This window comes from Leopardus geoffroyi, chromosome A1 (genome assembly GCF_018350155.1).
Source record: "Leopardus geoffroyi isolate Oge1 chromosome A1, O.geoffroyi_Oge1_pat1.0, whole genome shotgun sequence".
In the NCBI taxonomy this organism is placed as follows: domain Eukaryota; kingdom Metazoa; phylum Chordata; class Mammalia; order Carnivora; family Felidae; genus Leopardus; species Leopardus geoffroyi.
The window spans coordinates 99,860,567-99,883,348 of record NC_059326.1 but is presented as its reverse complement, the minus strand read 5'-3'; the positions used below and the strand labels follow the sequence as shown (position 1 = coordinate 99,883,348).

At 39.0% G+C, this 22,782-nt stretch overlaps 1 protein-coding gene across 1 annotated transcript; it reads right to left on the bottom strand.

Moving 5' to 3' along the window:
* Positions 1–19,028: 19,028 nt before the first annotated feature.
* On the bottom strand, positions 19,029–20,747 carry FTMT (ferritin mitochondrial). Its single transcript, XM_045482393.1, has one exon. It carries the CDS (start codon positions 20,438–20,440, stop codon positions 19,712–19,714), a length of 729 nt encoding a protein of 242 aa, XP_045338349.1. The 5' UTR covers positions 20,441–20,747; the 3' UTR covers positions 19,029–19,711.
* Positions 20,748–22,782: the final 2,035 nt, after the last annotated feature.

Here is a 22,782-nt window from a genome sequence, read left to right as displayed (position 1 = left end):
TCTCTGTCTGTATTCTCCCTTTCTGCCCTCTTCACTGACTAGTCATTGGGTATCGACTGCCCCCAGTAAGGACGTGTGATCCTGTGGCTGTAGTTCTCATTAACTGAGGCTTAATCCTCAGAGGGGAGGATTCAGCTGTGAGCCGTCAACTGTCAACATTCCCACTGCTTTAGTCTTGAAGGGGTAAGGAAATCTAGTTGGCACACCATAACATCCTCTAAAGAACTGGATGACGAATAACATGGTTGAAATGGGGGAGGAGAGAGGAAGAGGTAGCATACAAGAAAAGAGAAAAATAATTTTAATAAAAGCATTTAAATAAGTGGTAAATGTGCATCAATATTGCAAGTGCTGTAGTAGTCGCAATGCTTTGAAAAATTCATGATGTTTTACCTGGAAGAACCTTCTAAAACCTTTCTTGACCCAATTTTCTGGGTCATCCTAACTTTTCAATGCACCGTATTTTCTTTGACAACATTGAAAGGATAAAAGCTCAGTAAAAGGCGAATTGAGAAACAAGCTTAAATATTTTATTTTTAGAAGGAGCAAATGGCTGATGAAGGAAGTTACATCATTCTGTACACACCTATTGCAGTATTTTGGCTGTGGTAGCGACATTCTTACTAAGGTGCTGTATTTGGAGAAAACCTTTGTCTCGAGTAAACAGACAAACATGTTGATAATATACTGTACTGTATTATAGTAAGTCTCTGAACCACTTTAGCTGGACAATACATACAGCTTTGTAATCTGACTCATTTACTGAACAGCTATCATATGCTGGGTAGGTTATGAGGCCCTGGGGACTGGAAAGTAAACAGTGATTCAGAGCCTTGCAGGAGAGACAGTTGAAACAAGGAACAGTCACAGGATGACAAAGGTTATGGTATAGACAGAGTACTGTGGGAACTCCAGGGACAAACCAGAAGGTTGCAGGTTGATCATGCCAGGGCTTCCCGGAACAGAAAGTTTCTGCATGGTGGGGTTGATATTGGGGCAGGTGAGTAATAAAGAAGAAGATCTGAGTGCAATCAGGGTACATTCAGGTTGCTGTAATTATAGTCCAAAATGTTGTGGTGGAGACTGTAAGGCACATGTTTTGGGATGAAGGCAAGAGTATCAGGAGATCATGCTGGAGAAAGAAGCAAGGACAAGATCATGGAGTCCTGGCAGGCAGTACAGCACACAATCAAGTAGGATAATTTGAAGAGACTATAATAAAGCAACTATTTACAAAGATGTGGTGGGGGAATGGCGCTAGGGTTGGACATTGCCACCTCAGGTCTAATGCAGCAAGAGTTAGAGGGGTTGTTAGAACTTGAGGACAGAGGGACTGAGTGGAGGGAGCTGCTTTCCTCACAGGAGTGCTGGTTTCTGAGGAGGGATGCAGCAAACGATGGTGACATTGAAAGTAGTCAGTTGGTAAACAGATGCCTTGATGGGACTGCATGGCAGACTAGCCCATTGATGGGTCTTTGTCTGTTTGAATGGAGAAAGACAAGAAGAGCAGAGAGTGGTTCTAGTGGGGCAAACAGAACTCTTCCCTGTGTGGGTGGCAGTTGCAGAATTGAAGAATAAGGAGGAGGTGAGTAGATGCGCAAGGGAAGGAAGTGATTTCCACGCAATCAGAGCAGGGTGGCCAAGATTCTGTGGCAGGAGGGTGAATCTAGAAACTAAAATAATGCCCATGCAGTGAGCATGGAGAGGGAAAAGAGATGAGACATGATGTTATAGAGGTGCCATGAAAGAGACCATACAGGGGCATTCATGCCAAATTAAATAGTTTTGTCTTTACTCCCAAGAACATTGCAATACCGTAGAAGAGTCTGATCATGCATAGCATCATCTGATTTTGTTTTATGGAAATCACTGTCTTATCCGAGAGAAGACTGGGTCAGGGTAGGAAGACAGCTTAGAAGATGGTAACAGTAGTCTGGGTGAGCCATCATGGTGGCCTACACTTGGGTGCCACTGGTGGGAGGCAGAGGGTGAACACAGTCAAGAAATACTTAGGACCTGGGTGATGGTTTAGACATGGAGGCCGAGATAAAAGGAATTGTTAAACATGATTATAAGGTTTCTGACCAGATCGCAAACACTTGGTGAAAAAAAATTCCCTTTTCTTTTCCTGGTGGTCCTTATTCTTCTTTGTATTCCCACTAGCTCTTCACTCAAGTATTCGTTTTAATGATCATTTCTTCATGTATGCTTGACTACTTTCCCTGTGTTACATGATAAGCTGCTCTCCCTTTCTTACTTGCTAAATCATTATGTTTCACAGATTTTCACCCATGAGTTTCCTCCTCTTAGTTCCTTCACAAAGCATTTCACTTGTTCCTGACATCCTCCTCTGGATGTGCGCCGTGTGAGAATTATAATGGGTGGCAGTAGCATGCTACCAACTAGAAGCTTGATGTCATTAAAATTCCTTCAAGTTTGTGACCTTGAAATTACCCACTTACAGTTCCCATGTATTTCCATCTTGCTTTTGTTATCTTCTTCATAAATACCCCCTGGCTATCAAAGACACATCTTTTGTCCTTTCAAGATTACTAATATAGAGCGTGTAGGCATTTCAAAACACAGAGTACACAGAAATAACATGGTTCATCTTAAAACTGTTAAGTTATTCCTCAAACACATTTTGTATTTGTCTAAAAAGAAAACGTTTGAAATAAGTCTATCAAACATTTTCCTGTTTCAACACTGGGGAGACTCTCCTGAACTCATGTCAGTAAAGGAGAAAATAAAGGAGCTTCAATTATTTTGTGTGGATCCTGTTCACTTTAAGGAAAATTATCTTTCCCATATGACTATATGAACCCAAGAGAGAGTGTATATTCATGCGTGTGTGTTTGTGTGTGTATCAATAATGACGGAGGAATCTTAACAACCAAGAAATTGAGCTCAGATACTGCTGACATTTGTGACATTTTCACTGGCAATTAACATGACTGAAAATGCATCTAATAATTAAGGATGTGACATCATTACATTCTATTAATGATTATAGTAGATTAATAAATCATTAATTCTTGAAAATTAAGCATTAAGTGCACATTTTCTGGTAGAAAAGAAGCGTGTTCTATTTAACACTTCAGATGAGGGTTTTGCATCCTTTCCTAGGAAGAAGGCAAAATGATAGAGTGGAAAGGCCCATAACCTGAAATTGAAACTTCAGAATCTGAGTCCGGCCTAACCACTGGCTAACAGTGTGACTTACAAGTCTCAGTTTCTTCATAAGTGAGATGGAAAAAGCACCTAGAGTGTAGAGTTGTTGTGAGAAATAAATCAGTTAATGTTTGTAAAGATATTTTATAAATTGTACGCCAAGATGATAATATTACTTGTTATTGAATTTTAAACAGGAACATTGACTCTAATTCTAGTTTCCTTGCCTGCACAATAAATTGATGCCTATATTACTACATGGAATAATTGAGAGATGTTTAATTGGATTGAAGAAATGCCTGACAAATAGAAAAAAAACATTTAGAATAATATTCTTTAATTTTTAAAAATGTTTTTATATATTTTTGAATGACAGAGGCAGAATGTGAGCAGGGGAGGCACAGAGAGAGCGGGAGACATAGAATCTGAAGCAGGCTCCAGGCTCCAAGCTGTCAGCACAGAGCCCAATGTGGGACTTGAAATCATGAACTATGAGATCATGACCTGAGCTTTAGGTGACTGAGCCACACAGGCGCCCCTAGAATGATATTCTTAACAGAGAAATCAGTTTTCTATTTTATTGAATATACAGATAATTCTTGTTTTGCATGGTTGGACAAGGCTATAAAACTGACCCCAAGGCCATGCAAAGTGGTCTTAATAATCACTGGGAAAAATTATGATTATTGTGTGACCTTTAACATTGTGTTGTCAAAACAATAAACACTGTCTTACTGTTGGTTGCAAATATAAAGGGAAATTAAAAAAATACTAAGACCAGTATTTAGTACACTGTAATTTAAAACATTAGAAATGCTGAGAAGTGTTTTGTTTCTTTGAAGAAAATATCACATGTGGTTTTATTAATGTTTGCCTTTTCTTCTAATATAACTTAGCATATGGAGCCACCATCTTTTTTTTTAATGTCTTGATAAATTGCAATTCTTCTCTCAAAATTTGGATTCATTTCCAAAATTTCATGTTTTGCACTTTCCATGTTGTGAAATATCTCCAAGAGTTCTTTTAATGGAAGTCTTTTTTTTTTTTTTTTCTGGTGTCACTTCTCTGCCATATCTTCATTCATTTCATCATAACCACCCATGGAGATCCATAAATTTAAGAACATCAAATTTCGCTTCTAGCAATATTGTGTTTTTATGTTCTTGTTACACTTTCATCTCTGCCCCCCTCTCTCTTTGGATTATCCAATGTTATCACATGTTACCTGGGTTTGTCACTGAGAGACTGGCGGGGAGGCAACACAACTTTAAGCTTTACCATCTGAACGTAAATTGGAAAACAGATGCACAGTGACCGATTGCCATTGGACTTGGAAAGAAGTGACACTATTGGTAACTGATCGTGATGGGCATCTGCTCTTTATATAGTGATTTGTGGGCGAAGGAGTTAGAAGTTAAGTGTGTTCTTGATGCAGTTTATTCAGAGTAAATATACCATGGTAACGGAAATTTGAACCATGTTGCTGGGGGACTGTTGTTATTTAACTAACCATAGTAACTGAAATTCATGCATATTGGGACAATGTGATGCGAGAGCTGCCTGAATATTTGATCAATGGCTAAGGAGAGAGCAAAGCAAACAAATGATTTTGGGAAATGCCTGAGGCTAGATAAAAGAGAAGTATTAGTCCTCCTCCAACTTGTATTTGGATTATTTCTTAATTTAATGAGAGAACACATTATAGAGAAATGTAGCATATGTGCAGTGCTTAGAAGTGAGGAAAATTAATAACAGCTCCTATTTATTCACTATATTTAAATTTTAGGTTTTTTTACAAAGGTGATATTTTCAAGTGGTTAAAATTTCAAGATATATGGAAGGCTGTACAATGGAAAGATCTTACTAGAGCCCCTATCCCAGCTTCCAGTTTCTTTTGATTGAATGCAACTGACATTACCCTTCCAGAAATAGTCTCTGCATATGTAAGCAAACATGTTCACAAATACAAATAATTTTTTCCCTTTTAAAACACCAGTTCTAAGCAACTAATATTTATTGAGCATTTGCTGTATGCCAGACAATGTGCTGAACTTTATATGCATTGTCTTATTTAATCCCCCAATAACCTTTGAGGCAGGCTGTCATTACTGCAAAGGAAATTCTGACCCTGAGAGTTTAACTTCTAACCCCAAATCATGCAGCTGCTGTGTGGTGAAGCAGCTATTCTCACCCAGATATTCTGAATTCTCAAGTGCAGGCTCTTAGGCTCCGTGTGTAGGTCATGTAATAGGATTTTAGTAGTCTACAGTCCTTTTATGGTCCTAGAAATTCTTTGTGCTAATTCAGCCTACGATAATATGGTACTCAGGGGGGGTTGAGAGAAACTAAAGTATTTCCAAAAGCATTAGCTCTCTCTATCTATCTCAGGAGATTGTTTGGCCACCATCTGTACTGGGAAATTGGCCAGGTTACTTGGAAGGAGCCCAAACCTGAATGCATGTCTACGATCTGTTCTCCTGGACTGCCAGCCAGCCTCAGTCCTTGGTGGGCATTGGAATTCCGTCTGACACTCAGCAAGTGTGTGTGTGTGTGTGTGTGTGTGTGTGTGTGTGTGTGTGTGTGTGACTTTGTGCATGTGCATGCACATACCATATTTGTACCATATTTGTTAAAAACAATTATATCTATCAAGAGTCTTAATCTCGCATAATAGAAATATAAAGCTTAGAAAAGGTAACAACGTAAGAGCAACAGCCTGTGCGCCTTTCTGATTTAATAAAGTGAGTGCTATTTGACAGTCTGTTGTAAACAGAGACACCGCTGTTGTCAGTTCTGCTTAGCAATCATGCATGTTTTCTAGTCATCTGATTCTTGAATGTACGTCTTGGTGCCCTCTTGGAAGAAGTAGAGTGTCTCATGCAGGAATCTGTGTTCTCCCTTCTCTCCACTACACATGCATCTTACCTTCCTCTCTTACCTTAGAGGTGCTGAATGCTTTCTCTGTTGCCTTTTATCCGAGAGCGGAAAGTTTGAAGGTGAAGTTCACAGTTTTACAAAGTCAAGCGAACTTTCTTGGCTTCAGGAACTTTGGGTCAAAATTTCAGTAAAAAATGTACACGCACATGCACACACGTACACACACACACACACAGACGCTCTGTCCTGAGATATCTTGGCATGGAGGCTAAGTCTTCTTTAAGGAAGCTTTACCCTTTCGAATGAACCATACAAAATCTGATTAACAGTTGAACATGAAAGATGATCATTTTCAAGAGCTGCTACTGTTAGGGGATATATGTTGTCTTTTCCTGCAGGTCTGAGGGCCTGGGATCTTGGCATCACTGAGTGTTTGTGTTCAGGAGTAATACAATCCATCATGACATTTAGGGGTTTGGAGCCATATCTTTCTGTATACTACATTTTTGTTTAGAAATCTGGCCCCCACTTGGCTCAATTCCAGGAACTTGCTTTTTGATTTGGGAAAGCTCCAGTCTTGTTTTAAATATTAGACAAAGAGTAAAGATTATATCCCATCTGTAAAATAACTTATATTTATTATTTTTGCAATCATATCTGAGAAATAAGGTTAATTAAAATATTTTGACATAGAGGCAGCTATGTCTCAGTTGATGACATCATTTGCTACTTTATTTAACTAGTTTGAGCTCAGCCAATATAAACTTCCTCGCTTTGACCTCTTCTTCAAAGTCTATGTCATTTTTTCCCTCCTGTCTGATTCTGGTTTGGGAGGACATATCCTACCAGACTGTATATACTTAGGCTCTTCTTCTTGTTCCCTGTTCTCTCCTGGAACCTCATTCTATCACTTGCTTCTCAAGTCTTTCTTTTTTTTCTAGCTCCTTTCCTCATTTTAACACACTCATGGGCACCCTTTACCCTCTTGTACCTTCCATTACTTAAAAAAGAAAAAGTTTTCAAAAGAGCCTTCTGTATTCTCCACCTTGTTTCCCTTGAGCCTGGTTTCTATCTCCACCTCTGCTAAAGCCATTTTTCCAAAATAACCACTCACTTACTGATTGCCCACTCTGATGGCCTTTCAACCCATAACCTCATTAGGCTCTGCGGCATTTGATGGAAACTCTCTTGTCTCATGGCTTCCTAGATAAGTGTTTTTTTTTTTTTCTGTCTTGCTATTTTTATGTTCCTTTTCTGTAGCCTATCAAGGGTTCCTTATATAATCTCCCCTAATTATAGAGCTCCTCCAATTTCCCACATTGCTATATTTGGACCCCTCTCCTGTATCTCTCTTTTCTCTCCTCTCTTCTTTGTCGCTTCAGCCTTTTCACATTTGTCGTTTACCATGTTCATAAGGACAACTTCCCAGTTTACTTTTCTGGTACTAATTTTTTGAAAGCTACAGATCAGCACTTCCAACTGGCTTCTGGATATCTTCACGCACTCATTCAAGCTCACAGAGAAGCAACTAAAAGATAAGAACTGCTCTAGAGTGTGGAGACAGAAGTGAACAAGACAAAGTCCCTGCCCCACAGAGCTCACATCCTAGTGACCCAAGCAAATAAACACAAGCAAATAAACAATGTGTCAGGTGGTGGTAAGTGCCACAGAGGAAAACAAATCAAATCAGAGGAGTGAGAATGATGGGAAGTGTTGTGACTAATTTAGATCGAATAATCAGGAAGGTCTTTGTAAAATGCCCCTTGAACAAAAATCTGAAGGAAATGAGTGTGTGAACCATATTCATATCTAGGGGCAAAGTGTACAAAGAGGCAACGTGACTGGAATATAGTGAGGAAAAATGTTCTCTCTCTCTCTCTCTCCGTGTGTGTGTGTGTGTGTGTGTGTGTGTGTGTGTGTGTGTGTATCTTTATTTCTACTCTCTGATAATGTGCATAGAGATATCTGTTATGGAGAGAGAGAGAACGAGAGAGTTCTTTGATGTCATTATTTATATATTTATATCTATGTAAAATTTTATAATCTTACCATTTCTTACACTCTTACACACACATTCACACATGTCTCATATATCTATATCTATCTCTATCTCTGTATCTATCTACTAATGTATATATAATATACCTAGAGATGTTATCAGAGGCTCAAATTGTATTGTGGGACATGGTAAGGACCCTGATTTTGACTCCAGATGAGAGCAGAGGCCACTGAAGGGTTTTGAGCTGAGAAGTAACAAGATCTGACTTACACTTACAAAGAAATACTTGCCTGCTTTGTGGAGAAAATGATTCTGTGTGCCCAAGAGGGGAAGCAGGTAGACCAGTCAAGAGTAAAGTATAGTAATGCAGGGGCACCTGGGTGGCTCAGTTGGTTAAGCGTCCAACTTCGGCTTAGGTCATGATCTTATGGTCCATGAATTCGAGCCCTGTATCTGGCTCTGTGCTAACAGCCCGGAGCCTGGAGCCTGCTACGGATTCTGTGTCTCCCTCTCTCTCTGACCTTCCCCTGTTTATGCTCTCTCTCTGTCTCAAAAATAAATAGAAATTAAAAAAAATTAAAAATAAAAGTGTAATAATGCAGGAAAGAAGATGGAAGCTTATGCCAAGGTGGCAATGATGAAAGTTGTTAGAAGTAGTAAGGATCTATTTTGAAGGAAGACCAGAAAAGATTTGCTGAAGGTTCTGGTGTAAGGTATGAGTGTAAGAGTGTAGTCAGGAATGACTGGGTTTAGAAATTGGTAGACTGGACCTTCCATTTATTATGAAAAAAACCAAAAACCAAAAACCAAAAAAACCCCAAAAGAATGGGTTGAACAGATCGTGGAGCGTGGTGAAATCAGGCATATGCTTTTGAACATGGTCAATATGAAATGTCTATTAAACATCTGAAAAGAAATATCTATTAAATATTGATACAAATATATATCCAAAATACATGATTTTGAATATAGTAGACACACAGTGTTACAATAGTTTCAGGTGTAAAACTTAGTGATTTGACAGGTTTATACATTATGCTACTTTCACCACTGATGTAGCTACCTTCTGTCCCATCACATCTCTATTACAGTATCACTTACTGTATTTCTTATGCTGTGTCTTTTATTCTCCTGACTTACTCATACCATAACTGGAAGCATTTATCTACCCCTACACTTCACCCATTTTGCCCATCCTCCCACCCCTTCCCCTCTGGCAAACATCAGTTTGTTCTCTGTATTTATAGGTCTGATTCCTCTTTTAATTTGTTTATTCATTTATTTTGTTTTGCCTTTAGATTCCACTTATGAGTGGAATCATATGGTATTTGTCTTTCTCGGTCTGATTTATTTCACTTAGCATAATATCCTCTAGGTCCATCCAGATTGTCTCAAGCAGTACAATCTCATCCTTTCTTATGGCTGCATAATATTCATTAATATTCATACATACATATATACATTTATATGTATATACATACATTTGTGTATATATATGTGTATATATATATTTATATACATGTATACCACATTTTCCTTATCTATTCATCTATTGATGGATATTTAGGTTGCTTCTATATCTTCACTATTGTAAATAATGTCACAGTAAACATAGAATTGCATATATATTTTTGAACTAGTATTTTCATTTTCTTTGGATAAACACTCAATAGTGCAATTATTGGATCATATGGTATTTCTATTTTTAATTTTTCAGGAATCTTCATACTGTTTTCCACAGTGGCTGCACCAGTTTGCATTCCCGGCAACAGTGCATGAGAGTTCTTTTTTCTTCACTTCCTCAGTGACACTTGTTATTTCTTGTCATTTTGGTTTTAGCCATTCTGTCATAAGGTGATATCTCATTGTGGTTTTGATTTACATTTCCTTGATGATTAGTGATGTGGAACATCTTTTCATGTGTCTGCTGGCCGTCTATAGGCCTTCTTTGGTAAAATGTCTATGCAGGTGTTCTGCCCATTTTATAATCTGTTAATTTTTTGGGGTGTTGAGTTACATATATATATGTATTTTATATGTATATATGTATTTTACGTACATATATGTATTTTGGGTGTTCAGTTACACATATATATGTATGCATACATATATATATGCATTATGAATATGAATTAATGAATATGAATATGGATTAATTCATTTTAATTAATTAAAAATTAAACATATCCAGAAAAATGTTGCTATGGCTCATGTCAGAGACAATTACTGCCTATGCTCTCTTCTAGTATTTTTATTATTTCAGGTTTCATATTTAGGTCTTTATTCTATTTTGAGGTTATTTTTGTGTATGGTATAAGAAAGTGCTCCATTTTTTTTTTTTATGTGTAGCTGTCCAGTTTCCCCAGCACCATTTATTACAGAGACTGCCTTTTTTCCATTGTATATTCTTGCCTCTTTTGTCATAGATTACTTGGCCATACAAATGTGGGTTTGTTTTTGGAGTCTCTACTCTGTTCTTTTGTGTCAGTGCCAATACCAAACTGTTTTGATTACTACAGCTTTGCTGTAGATCTTGAAACCTGGGATTCAAGATACCTCCAGCTTTGTTCTTTTTTTTCAGGATTGCTTTAGCTATCTGGGTCTTCTGTGGTTCCATAAAAATTTTAGTATTATTTGTTCTACTTTTGTGAACAATGCTGTTGGTATGTTGGTTGAATCTTTAGATTGCTTTGGGCAGTATGGACATTTTAACAATACTGCTTCTCTCAATCTAGGAGAATGGAATATCTTTATGTTTGTTTGTGTCATCTTCAATTTGTTTCATCAGTTTTTTATAGTTTTTGCAGTACAGGTCTTTCACCTTTTTGGTTAACTTTATTCATAAGTATTTTATTCTTTTTGATGCAATCATAAATGGTGATGTTTTTAAAATTTCTCTTTGTGCTACTTCATTATTAGTGTATAGGAATGCTACAGACTTCTGGGTAATAATTTGGTATCCTATTACTTTACTGAATCCACTGATTATTTCTAGGAGCTTTTTAAAACTTTATTTGTTTTGAGAGAGAGAGAAAGCACAGGTCGGGGAGAGACAGAGAGAGAAGGAGAGAGAGAAACCCAAGCAGGCCCCATGCCAGCAGTGCAGAGCCCAACGCAGGGTAAGATCATGACCTGAGCCAAAATCAAGAGTTGGACACTTAACCAACTGAGTCACCCAGACTCTCCCCTGTGTCTAGTAGTTTTTTGGTGGAGTCTTTAGGATTTTCTCTGTATAGTATCATGCCATCTGCACATACTGTCAGTTTAACTTCTTTAATGATATGGATGCCTCTTATTTCTTCTTGTCTGATTGCTGTGGCTAGGGCTTCCAGTAGAATGGACATCCTTATCTTGTTCCTGATCTTAGAGGGAAGGCTGTCAGTTTCTCACCATTGAGTATGCTGTTAGCTGTGGGTTTGTCATATGTGATCTTTATTATGTTGAGGTATATTCCCTCTAACCACACTTTGTTGAGAGTTTTTAAAATGACTGATGCTGAATTTTGTTAAATGCTTTTTCTGCATCTATTGAGATGATCTATGATTTTTATCTTTTGTTTTGTTGATGTGGTGTATGATGCTAATTGATTTGCAAATATTGAACCATCCTTGCATCTTGGGAATAAATCCCAGCTTATTGTGGTGAATGATATTTTTAATGTACTGTTGTATCTGATTTGCTAATATTTTATTGAAGACTTTTCCATCTATGTTCATCAGGGATGTTGGCTTGTAATTTGTTGTGTGTTTGTTTGTTTGTTTTGTGGTGTCTTTGTCTGTTGTTGGTATCAGGTAGTGTTTGGTAAAATATCCTAGAATGCATTTAGAAGCTTTCCTTCCTCTTCAATTTTTTGGAATAGTTTGAAGAAATAGGTATTAACTCTTCTTTAAATGTCTGGTAGAATCACTCTTGAATCCATCTGGCCCTTGACTTTTATTTTTGGTAGTTTTTTTTAATTAACAGATTCAGCTTTGTTACTTTTAATAAGTCTGTTCAGATTTTCCATATCATCCTGGTTCAGTTTTGCAATATTGTGTGCTTCGGGGAATTTATCCATTTCTTCTAGATTGTCCAATTTGTTGGCATATTATTTTCATAGTATTCTCTTATAATCCTTTGTATTTTTGTGATGTCAGTTGTTGATTTTCCTATTTCATTTCTGATTTTATTTATTTGGGTCCTTTATCTTTTTTCTTAATGAGTCTGGCTAAGGATTTGTCAATTTTGTTTATCTTTTCAAAAAGCCAGCTCTTGGTTTCATTGACTTTTTCAATTGTTTTAATATCCATGACATTTATTTTTGTTCTGATCATTATTATTTCATTTCTTCCACTCACCTTGGGCTTTTTTTCCCCCCCTAGTTCCTTTAGGTATAAGATAAGATTGTTTATTTGAGCTTTTTCTTATTTCCTGAACTAGATCTGTATTGGTATGTATTCCCTCTGAGAGTTTTCTTTCACTGTGTCCTAAAGATCTTAGACTGTTGTGTTTTTCTTTTCATTTGTTTCCATGTATTTTAAATTTCTTCTTTGATTGTGTCATTGACCCATTGGTTGTGTAGTATCATGTTCTATAGTCTCTGTAAGTCTGTGTGTTTTCCAGTGTTTTCTTGTGATTTATTTATAGTTTCATACTGTTGTGGTTGGAAAAGACGCACAGTACGATTTCAATATGATTAAATTTATTGAGAGTTATTTGTGGCCTAATATATGATATACTCTTAAAAATGTTCAGTGTACACTTGAAAAGAATATATATTGTGTCAGTTTTGGATGGAATGTTCTGTACATATCTGTTATGTACATTTGGCCTAATGTGTCAATCAATGACTTCGTTTCTTTATTGATTTTTCCATCTGGATGATCCATCCATTGGCGTAAGTGGGATGTTAAAGTCTCTTACTATTATCTTACCATCAGTTTCTCTCTTTTTGCCTGTTAATAGTTGCTTTATGTATTTAAGTGCTTCAGTGTTGGGTGCATAGATATATACAATTGTTATATCCTCTTGTGGGATTGATTCCTTTATCATTATGTAGTGCCCTTCTTTGTCTCTTATTACAGTCTTTGTTTTAAAGTCTAATTTGTGTGATATGAGTATTGTTATATGGCTTTTTTTGCACTTCCATTTGCATGGTGAATATTTTTCAATCTTTTCACTTTCAGTCTGTGTGTATCTTTTGGTTTGAGGTGAGTTTCTTGTAGGCAGCATATAGATGGGTCTTGTGTTTTTGTGTCTTATTATTATTTTTTAATCTATTCTACCAGCCACCCTATGTCTTTTGATTGAAGCATTTAGGCCCTTTACATCTAAAGTAATTATCGATAGTTGTGTACTTATTGCCGTTTTAAAATTAGTTTTCTGATTTTTCTTACAGTTCTTGTTTGTTTCTTCTTTCTCTGGGTTGGGTGAGTTTCTATAGTGTTAAGTTTGGCGTTCTTTCTCTATTTTCTGTGTGTCTGTCATAGGTTTTGAGTTTATGATTACCATGAGTTTTATATGTAACATCCAAAGTAAATAGCAGCCTGTATTAATTTGATGATTATTTAAGTTCAAACACATTCTTAAAAAAAGAAAAGCATTGGGGCGCCTGAGTGGCTTGGTCAGTTGAGCGTCCAACTTCGACTCAGGTTATTATCTCACAGATCATGGGTTTGAGCCCCACAGCGGGCTCTGTGCTGACAGCTTAGAGCCTGGAGCCTGCTTCAAATTCTATGCCTCCCTCTCTTTCTGCTCCCCCCGCCCCCCAGCCCTGGTCATGCTCTGTCTCTCTCTCCTTCAAAAATAGATAAAAAAAAAAAAAAAAATTAAAAAAAAAAAAGAAAGAAAAGCATTGACAAGAAAAGTTTTCTTTTCCTTTTTTCTTCTTTTCCTTTTTACTCCCTCCTCCATGTTTTATGTATATGTTGTCATATATTACATCTTTTTATTCATAACTTTCTTATGTCTACTTATGGCCATTTCTTTTTCACTTCAAGATGTCTCTTTAACATTTTCTGTGAGGTTAGTTGTGATTAACTCCTTTAACTTTTGTTTGTCTGGGAAGCTATTTTTTTCTATACAATTCTGAATGATACCCTTGCCAGGTAGTGTTTTTTTGTAGTTCCCCCCACCCCCCCTTCAGCACTTTGAATATATCATGCCATTCCCTTCTGGCCTACAAAGTTACTGCCGAAAAATCAATTGATAGCCTTATGGGATTTCCCTCGTACATAAACTTTTGCTTCTCTTGCTGCTTTTAAAATTTTCTCTTTCTCTTTAATCTTTGATATTTTAGTTACCACATTTTGTGGTGTGGACTTCCTCAGCTCATCTTGTTTGGAACTTTCTGTGCTGTATGAATGTCTATTTCCTTCCCTAGGTTAGGGAGGTTTTTAGTTATTATTTCTTCAAATAAGTTTTGTGTACCTTTCTCTCTCTCTTTTTCTGGGACCCCTGTAATACAAATGTAATGCAAATGCAAATGCTGCCCAGTGTTGTCTAAGAGATCTTTTAACCTATTTTCATTTTAAAATTCTTTTCTTTTTTTGCTGTTCAGCCTGTGTGCTTTTGTTACCCTGTCTTCCAGATCACTATGTTCTTCTGCATCCACTGATCTACTATTGATTCCCTCTACTATGTTTTTTTATTTCATTTGTTGTATTCTTAAACTCTGATTAGTTCTTTTTTATATTTTCTATCTGCTTAGTGAAAACCTCTCTGAGTTCTTCCATTCTTTTCTCCAACTCAATGTATCTTTATGATCATTACTTTAAATTCTTTGTCAAGCATATTGCTTATCTATATTTAGATCTTTTTCTGAGGCATTTTCTTTTCCTTTCTTTTGGAGCACATTCCTCTATCTTCCTATTTTGTTCGACTTTCTGTTTGATTCTATGGATTAGGTAGAACAGCTACTTCTTCTAAATTTGAATGAATAATCTTGTGTATGGTGTCTCCTATGTAGACTGTGTGTGCTTAGTGACTTTTGCTGGCTGTCTGGAGCTGTGGCTGTGTATGCTAGCTACTCTTTTAATTTGTGGCTTTTTACAAAAAGAAAAATAATATTAAAAAGAAAATAATAAAAGAAAAAAGAAAAGGGAAAAAAAAGATAAGGAAAAGAAAAAAAGAAAAAATCTACAAAGAACAAAAAGAAAAAATAACAAGAACAAAAATGAAAACAAAACCAAGAGTAATTTAAAAAATAATTTTAAAAATAAAATAAAAATAAAACAAACTTTTAAAGGCTGAAAAAAAAAACACAAAGAAATCTAAACCTCAGCTTCTTTTCTGTAACCCAGCACCAGAGGGGCTGATTTGGGCTTGTGGACCTTGGCTGTCTGAGGTTGCAGGCTCACTATGAGCCAGTCTTGGGTTTTTAAAGTGGAAGAGGAGAGAGTGTCCCATAGCTCCTTGGCCCTTTTAAACTGCAGGCTTTTTCCTGAGTCCCAGGGTGACCCAGGCTGGTGTAGATTTGCGAATCCTGGGCTTGCTGAGGTTGCTGTACTCAGGGTCCCTGTGATGATGGGCTTGGCCCACCAGTTATGGTGTCCAGACCCTGCTCCAGTCTAGGCTTTTAAGGTGGAGCGGGATGTGCTTCTCTCTCTAGTCCCTCCAACCTGGAGAGTGCTCCCACAGTCACTCCTCCATTTGGTAGAGTTCTAGTGTTGTCTCTTTTATATGCTAGTTACCCTTTTAAACCAAGGCTTTTTTTTTCTGTACCCAAGAACCAAGGACTGTCCCCAGCCCCTTGGTACTATGCCTCCCCACTGCCATTCTCAGTGTCCCTGAATGGGGATTCCCTTTGTTACTGTGTCTCTGTCTCTCTTGCTGTTCTCTTGCCATTCTGTCTATCTTTGTCCAAAAATTGTTCAGTTAGCTCTTGGGTCAGTTCTTCAGGAAGAATTGTTCTATAATTAGCTGTCATTTGGTGAGTTCCATGGAGGAGGTGAGTTCAGGGTCTTCCTACATTGCCTTCTTTGACAAGAACTCAACAGGTAGGTATTTAAAAAGAAGTTACAGGACTGGAGGAGATGTTTAAAGAACAAGTATAGATAAAGAGGAGAAGAGATCCAGAGGACAGAGTTCTGGGACACTTTAATGTGTTAAGTTCAGCAAGTTGAGGGGCAATTAGAAAGGGAGGCAAATGACAGTAAGTGTTTGAGGAGTGAAATGACAAGTCCTGCTAGCTGGGTGAGTGAGAGGAAGGCTGAGAAATGAAGCACTAGGTTTGTCATCATGGAAGTCACTGACGCTCTTGATGGAAAAATAACAAGGTTGGCGTGGGGGTAAACACTGTACACAGACTTACTTGCAGGAGATCAAGAGAGAACAGGGTAAGTGGAGATGGGAAACAGAAATAACTTTTTTAAGAAGTTTTGTTGTAAAAGAGTATAAAAAAAGAACTAAGTAGGGGGTGGTAGCTTAGCGTTTGCTGGAGGGAATGTAAGTCCAAAAAAGATGAGGAGAAATAACACCATCTTTGCTTCTCCTGGGAACCAATCAGTAGAAAGGGCAAAATGGATAATGCCAGCAAGAGAATAATTGGAGGTGTGATGCCCTGGAGTCCTTCCGTAAGCTCAAGGGTTGGGACTCAGGGCACCATGGGAGGTTGGCTTTAGGAAGTGGCATAGATGCTTCAACCCCTGTAGCAGAACAGAAGGCTTTGTACAATTACAAGCATGTGATCAATTCCATGACAAGGAAGTGTGAGGTTCTCCTGGGATTCCTTCTAAATTCTTAGTGAAATAAGGGGATTATCAACAGACAGCGCTGAGCGGGAGGAGACTGAGAGATCCACAATGACAATGTGTAAAAGAATTGGGACAACGGCTATTGTATGTTTTGACAGCAACACAGAATAAGAAATAACATTACTGAGGAGGTAAATATGCAAACACACACACATACACACACAGAGACTGCAAAACAAGAATTTCAGGAGGCAATACCCTTGTTTAACTTACTTTCACTTCTGTTCAAATCTGTTCGAATGACAAATGGTGGCTAGCGAGTCATGAAATAATTTCATGACACTGATGGGGTGGAATCTGTAGTTTGGAAAACACTCATCCAGAAGAACTGAAGAGGAAATTCTCTGAAGACATGTAATAAGATTATATGCAGCAAAATAAACCAACTTTAAGTCTAGAAGGTAAAGGGAGGCCCATCAGCTTAATCAAAAGCAAATCATTGTGCACTCTCCACACCCCAGTAGTTCCTCCTGTCAAGATCCCTTTTTATTCTGGGCTCCTCTGTTCTCCAGTGACATAGGTCTGAGATCTGTCACTTTAATTCCCTCGTTTCTTCCCCCATTTTTGTAACTCTCTCCATTCATTCATTTGCAAAATTGTAAATAATCTGCCTGTAAATTCCTGTCAGCATCTGTTTCTGTTTCCACTGATTTTGCCATGTTCAGGCCCTATTGCTTTCTCTCTACCTTATATTTTTACTTTTCTGGTTGTGAGAGTAGTGCAATGGGTGTCCATAAGAAGAAATTTATTTTAAAAAGACAAGTAGCTAAAGAAAATGAATATCAAACACAATCTCACTAAGAGGCTGTCTGGCTTCCTTTGTTGGTGTATCTACTTCCATTTTGTATGCATATATATTATTTCCCCTGTACTTGTCTATATACAATTATATAATATAGTCCTGTTTCATAATACTCTCGAGAACCCATTGTGAATTTCTGCTCACATCATTATGTGCTTGGCAAAATCATATTTAATAGCTGTAGGGCATTCCACGTATGGCATTTTAATCTAAACCATTTTGTTGAGTTTGTGCAGTCATGTGCATGTGCCTCTCAGATCTGGGACTACAGGGAGCACAATTTGCCAAGGACCCTGCTGCTCTGCTCAGAAAAATCGATTCATCTCTTAGCTTGTTGCAAGCCTGCACTTCCCAGTCAATAACAGAGTTCCGGAAATGTTCTTAGGCAGGCCCATTTCTGGGAGACCTGGGATTCCTCTGATGAGCGACCCCAGCTATGGTCTCCCAGAAAGCTTTGTAGCACGTTGCTTACAACGATGCACCACATTCCTTTTTTGCTTCTGCCAGGATCAGACTTGCATGGAGTCTGGAGGCTGTATCTGCTTCTCCAGCTCCTTTCCCATTTTCTCTCAAGGGCCTTTTGGTCTCCCCTAAGACATTTCTTATATACTTAATCCCATCTTGGCACATTTCTCAGAAGACCCAAAGTAACACAGACATTTAGGTTGTTCTCGGGTTTGTATTCTGTACCACTAAACTTGTGATTGCTCAATTCTTAGCACAGCACTCTTTTGCTGAGAGCCCTTCAAGCACTGCCATTGCTCAGTACATTAAGCTTAAGCCCCTCCTACCCCCTCCACATTTGGCTCCAGCCCAATCTATCCAAACACCACCCAGTGTTCTTAGTCCAGCCCCGGGCCTGCTGACCAAATATTCTCGCATTCATTTTCTCATGCCTCCTTCCCCCAGTCCCCAAGAAAACATGTGCTCAGCTGATGCCTCCTTCATTCTGGATTTCTTTGTGACTTCCTCCACGCACCCCCCTCCATTTTAAAGGCCACAGAAATGTGTTTTCTGCAGTGTAGTCACTCTTTTTGTCAAAAGGAGTTAGTTACATTAAAGGGAGGCTATAAAGCCCAATGGTGAAGTGTATATACTTTGTAATCAGACAGACCTAGATCATCATTTAACACACACACACACACACACACACACACACACACACACACACAGGTACGCCTGGGTGGCTAAGTTGGTTAAGCGTCCCACTTTGGCTCAGGTCATTATTTGTGGTTCATGGGTTCGAATCTGGTGTGGGGCTCTGTGCTGACAGCTCAGAGCCTAGAGTCAGCTTCGGATTCTGGGTCTCCCTCTCCCTCTGCCCCTCTGCTGATCTCACTCTATCTTGCTCTCTCTCTCAAAAATAAATAAACATTAAAAAAAATTAAAACACCTACAAATTAGCAGAGATTGGATAGGTTTGGGAAAACACTGAGCTAAACAAAAATAATCCAAGATGTTTTTAATTCTCAGACTTCCCAGAGCCCTTAAAATGTTCATATGTGTCATAACTTCCTAAGGCCAGTATCGACACTTTGTGTAGCTTTCCTTGAATTTGATCACAAAATCTTTTAGAAACAGATCATCTCCAGACATTATTTTTTTCTTGGAAAATACCGGGAAAGGGTAAACGTTGTCACAGAATTTTTCATGTATGGTTTTCACAGTACTTTATAGTACTATACATATTCTTCAACTTGTTATAGTTGTTTGTATATTTATCTTACACATCTTCCCAATTTTAGCCTTTAGCATAAAGTCTTGAAAATAACAGGCACTTGTTCAGTAGAAGATCACAGAATTTTAGTGAAGGCTCATGGTCTGGAATAATATTTGGTAACTGGAGAAAGTTTGTATCTACTTTTCAGTAGCTGTTTCCCAGTCTTTTTTTATACCATAGTATCCTGGGCTACTTTACAGGTTAGAAAAATTATCTTGATGTTGGACAGGAAGAAAAAAAAAAAAAAGCCCTTGTTAACTGGAGGCTAAATACATTTTCTCCACAAGTCACTTGATTGGGACAGTTTAACAGGATATAAAGGTGGAGGTGCATTTTAAGGGCAAGAAAGCAGGAGTCAGCTGACTCTGGGTCTTGGCACACCATGGGCAGCAAGGAAGGCAGCCTGTGGCTTAGTTGTGATCGTTTTCATTTCCAAGGGTGTGCTTGTCAAAGAGGTACTCTGCCAGGCCAGAAGCCGGGGCCCCCATCTTAACCAAGTTTTGCACGTGGTCACCTAGTTCTTTGATCGATTTCACCTGTTCATTCAAATAGTGAGTTTCCAGGAAGTCGCACAAATGGGGGTCACCTTTGTCTGAGGCCAGAGTGTGCAATTCGAGCAACGACTGGTTCACATTCTTTTCCAAGAGCAGCGCACACTCCATGGCATTCAGCCCGCTCTCCCAGTCGTCCAGGTCAGGTTTCTTGATGTCCTGCAGGCAGATCCGGCCTCCCCGCTGGTTCTGCAGCCTCATCAGCTTCTCGGCGTGCTGGGTCTCCTCCCGAGACTGACGAAGGAAATATCTGGCGAAGTTGTTCAGGGCCACGTCATCTCGGGAGAAGTAATAGGCCATAGACAAGTACACATAGGACGCATAGAGCTCCAGGTTGATCTGGCGGTTGATGGCGGCCTCGGAGTCGGGGTGGAAGTTCTGCCGCACTCGGGAGGGGGCGGAGGTGGGCCCGGCAGGGTCCCGGGAGGAGGTGGCTGCGGCCAGCGGGCGGCGGGGGGCGGCGGGCTGGGGACCCGAGGGGCGCCAGGAGACCCAGAGCGGTCGGAGCGCGAAGCCTCGACGCGCGCTGCGCAGGGACACTAGCGAACTGCTGATCTGCTTAGAGAGGAACAAGAAACAGGGCGGCATGGTTCCCCTTCTTTAGAAGTCGGGAAACTGAGGCCCGGGCGGCTCACCGCGCGGTCGGGCACCAGGGCTTCACGGGCTTCTGCATCAGAACGCAGCCCTAGGCGATGGCGACTGCGTCACACACACACGCCTTCGCTTCGAGAGGCGCCGAGTTCCAGGCGGAGGGCGGCGGGGGCGCGCGCGCCTGTCGCGGTGTGGCGCGCGCGCCTGTCGCGGTTGGGCGCAGACGGATAATCCTGACAACTCCATTTAACGAAACATTGCCCCATTTCTGCCCTTGGGCGTTTGTAACTTATTTCATCTAAGTTAAAAGTGCTGTTAAAAAAAAAAAAAAAAAAAAAAAAAAAAAAAAAAAAAAAAAGAAAGAAAAGCAGGCACTACGACTAGCAAAAGAAAGCACGAGCCCAGTGTACTTGCCCTCCCTTTGTGACCTCTTTCTGTGGAAAGACCAAGGCCTGGGGGAGGCAGGGCAGCGACATACAGGAAAACAAAAGTCACAAGACGTTTATCTGGGCGCGGGGGTCCACAGCCAAATTGGGTCTTTATAAATTGACTTTCTGGTTATTTTAACAAATGTAGGTATGGAAATAATTGCCAGAGTAGTATATAGGCACATTTCCAAGGGTCTGTAAGAAGACAGTGCCTTCTTTTAAAAAGACATTTTATTTTGGGGGCGTCTGGGTAGCTCAGTGGGTTAAGCAAGGGGCTTAGGCTCAGGTCAGGAGCTCATGGTTTGTGGGTTCCAGCCCCAGATCAGGCTCTGTGCTGACAGCTAGGAGCCTGGAGCCTGCTTCAGATTCTGCGTCTCCGTCTGTCTCTGCCCCTCCCCTGCTCAGCTCGCTCTCTCTCAAAAATAAATAAACATTAAAAGTAATAAATAAAAAACAATAAAAACTTAAAAAAGAATAAAAAGACATTTTATTTTTAAATGTAAAATTTATCTTTACTGCAAAGAAAAATAGGATACTGTAGAAAAGTAGGAGGAATAAATAAACTAGCTCTAAACTTGATGTTATTTTCCTCTTTTGTTAATGCAGATACATACACTTGTGGTGAGCATAGCAAAGCTGTAGAGAAGTTGAATCACTATATTGTACATCTGAAACTGATGTAACATTGTGTCTCAACTATAATAAAAAATACTAAATTAAAAATAAAAAGGACAATTAAAAATTCAATTTATTTATTTTTTAAAATATAATTTATTGTCAAGTTAGCTAACATACAGTGCATACAGTGTGCTCTTGGCTTCAGGAGTAGATTCCCATGATTCATCACTCATATATAACAGCCAGTGTCCATCCCAACAAGTGCCTTCCTCAATGCCCACCACCCATTTTCACCTCTCCTCACCCCCCCGCCCCATCAACCCTCAGTTTGTTCTCTGTATTTAAGAATCTCTAATGTTTTGCCTCCCTCTCTGTTTATAACTATTTTAAAAAATTACATTTAAACTGGTATTTGGTTTTATTATTTATTTTTTTTTAAACGTTTATTTATTTTTGAGACAGAGAGAGACAGAGCATGAACGGGGGAGGGTCAGAGAGAGAGAGACACACAGAATCTGAAACAGGCTCCAGGCTCTGAGCTGTCAGCACAGAGCCCGACGCGGGGCTCGAACTCACGGCCTGTGAGATCATGACCTGACCCAAAGTCGGACGCTTAACCGACCAAGCCACCCAGGCACCCCTGGTATTTGGTTTTAAAAAGATATCTGTAATTGTTGTAGTGTATTGAGAAAATGAGAATTAACTCACAGAAGAAAATTCAGAAAATTCCTAATCTTTCTCTCCCAGAAAAAAACCATCGTTAAAATGTTGATAGTAATTCTCACAGATTAAAAGAAGAACATTAGGAGTGCCTGGGTGGCTCAGTCCATTAAGCACTGGACTTCGGCTCAGGTCATGATCTCATGATTTGTGAGTTCCAGCCCTGCATCAGGCTCTGTGCCGACAGCTCAGAGCCTGGAGCCTGCTTCAGATTCTGTGTCTGCCTCTCTCTCTGTTCCTCCCCTACTCATTCTCTCTCTCCCTCTCTCTAAACACTAAATAAACATTAAAAAAAAAAAAAGAGGAACATTAAAAAAATCATAGAAACAAACAGCCAACATATACATTTTTAACAGTTTTAAAGAGATAGGATTGACCTAAAATAAACTGCAGATACTTCAAGTGCACAAGTTGATGGGTTTGACATAGGTATATGTTTGTGAAACCATCATCAGAGGCAAGGTAATGAACATATTCATCAACTCCCAAAGTTCTCTCAGGTTTGTTTATATGTATTTTTTTATTTTTTATTTTTGTTTTTATTTGTTTATTTAAGTAAACTCCACCCCCAAC

What these genes read in the sequence shown, in the direction of transcription:
- FTMT (XM_045482393.1), bottom strand. Translation starts at nt 20,440, where the DNA reads ATGCCGCCCTGTTTCTTGTTCCTCTCTAAGCAGATCAGCAGTTCGCTA.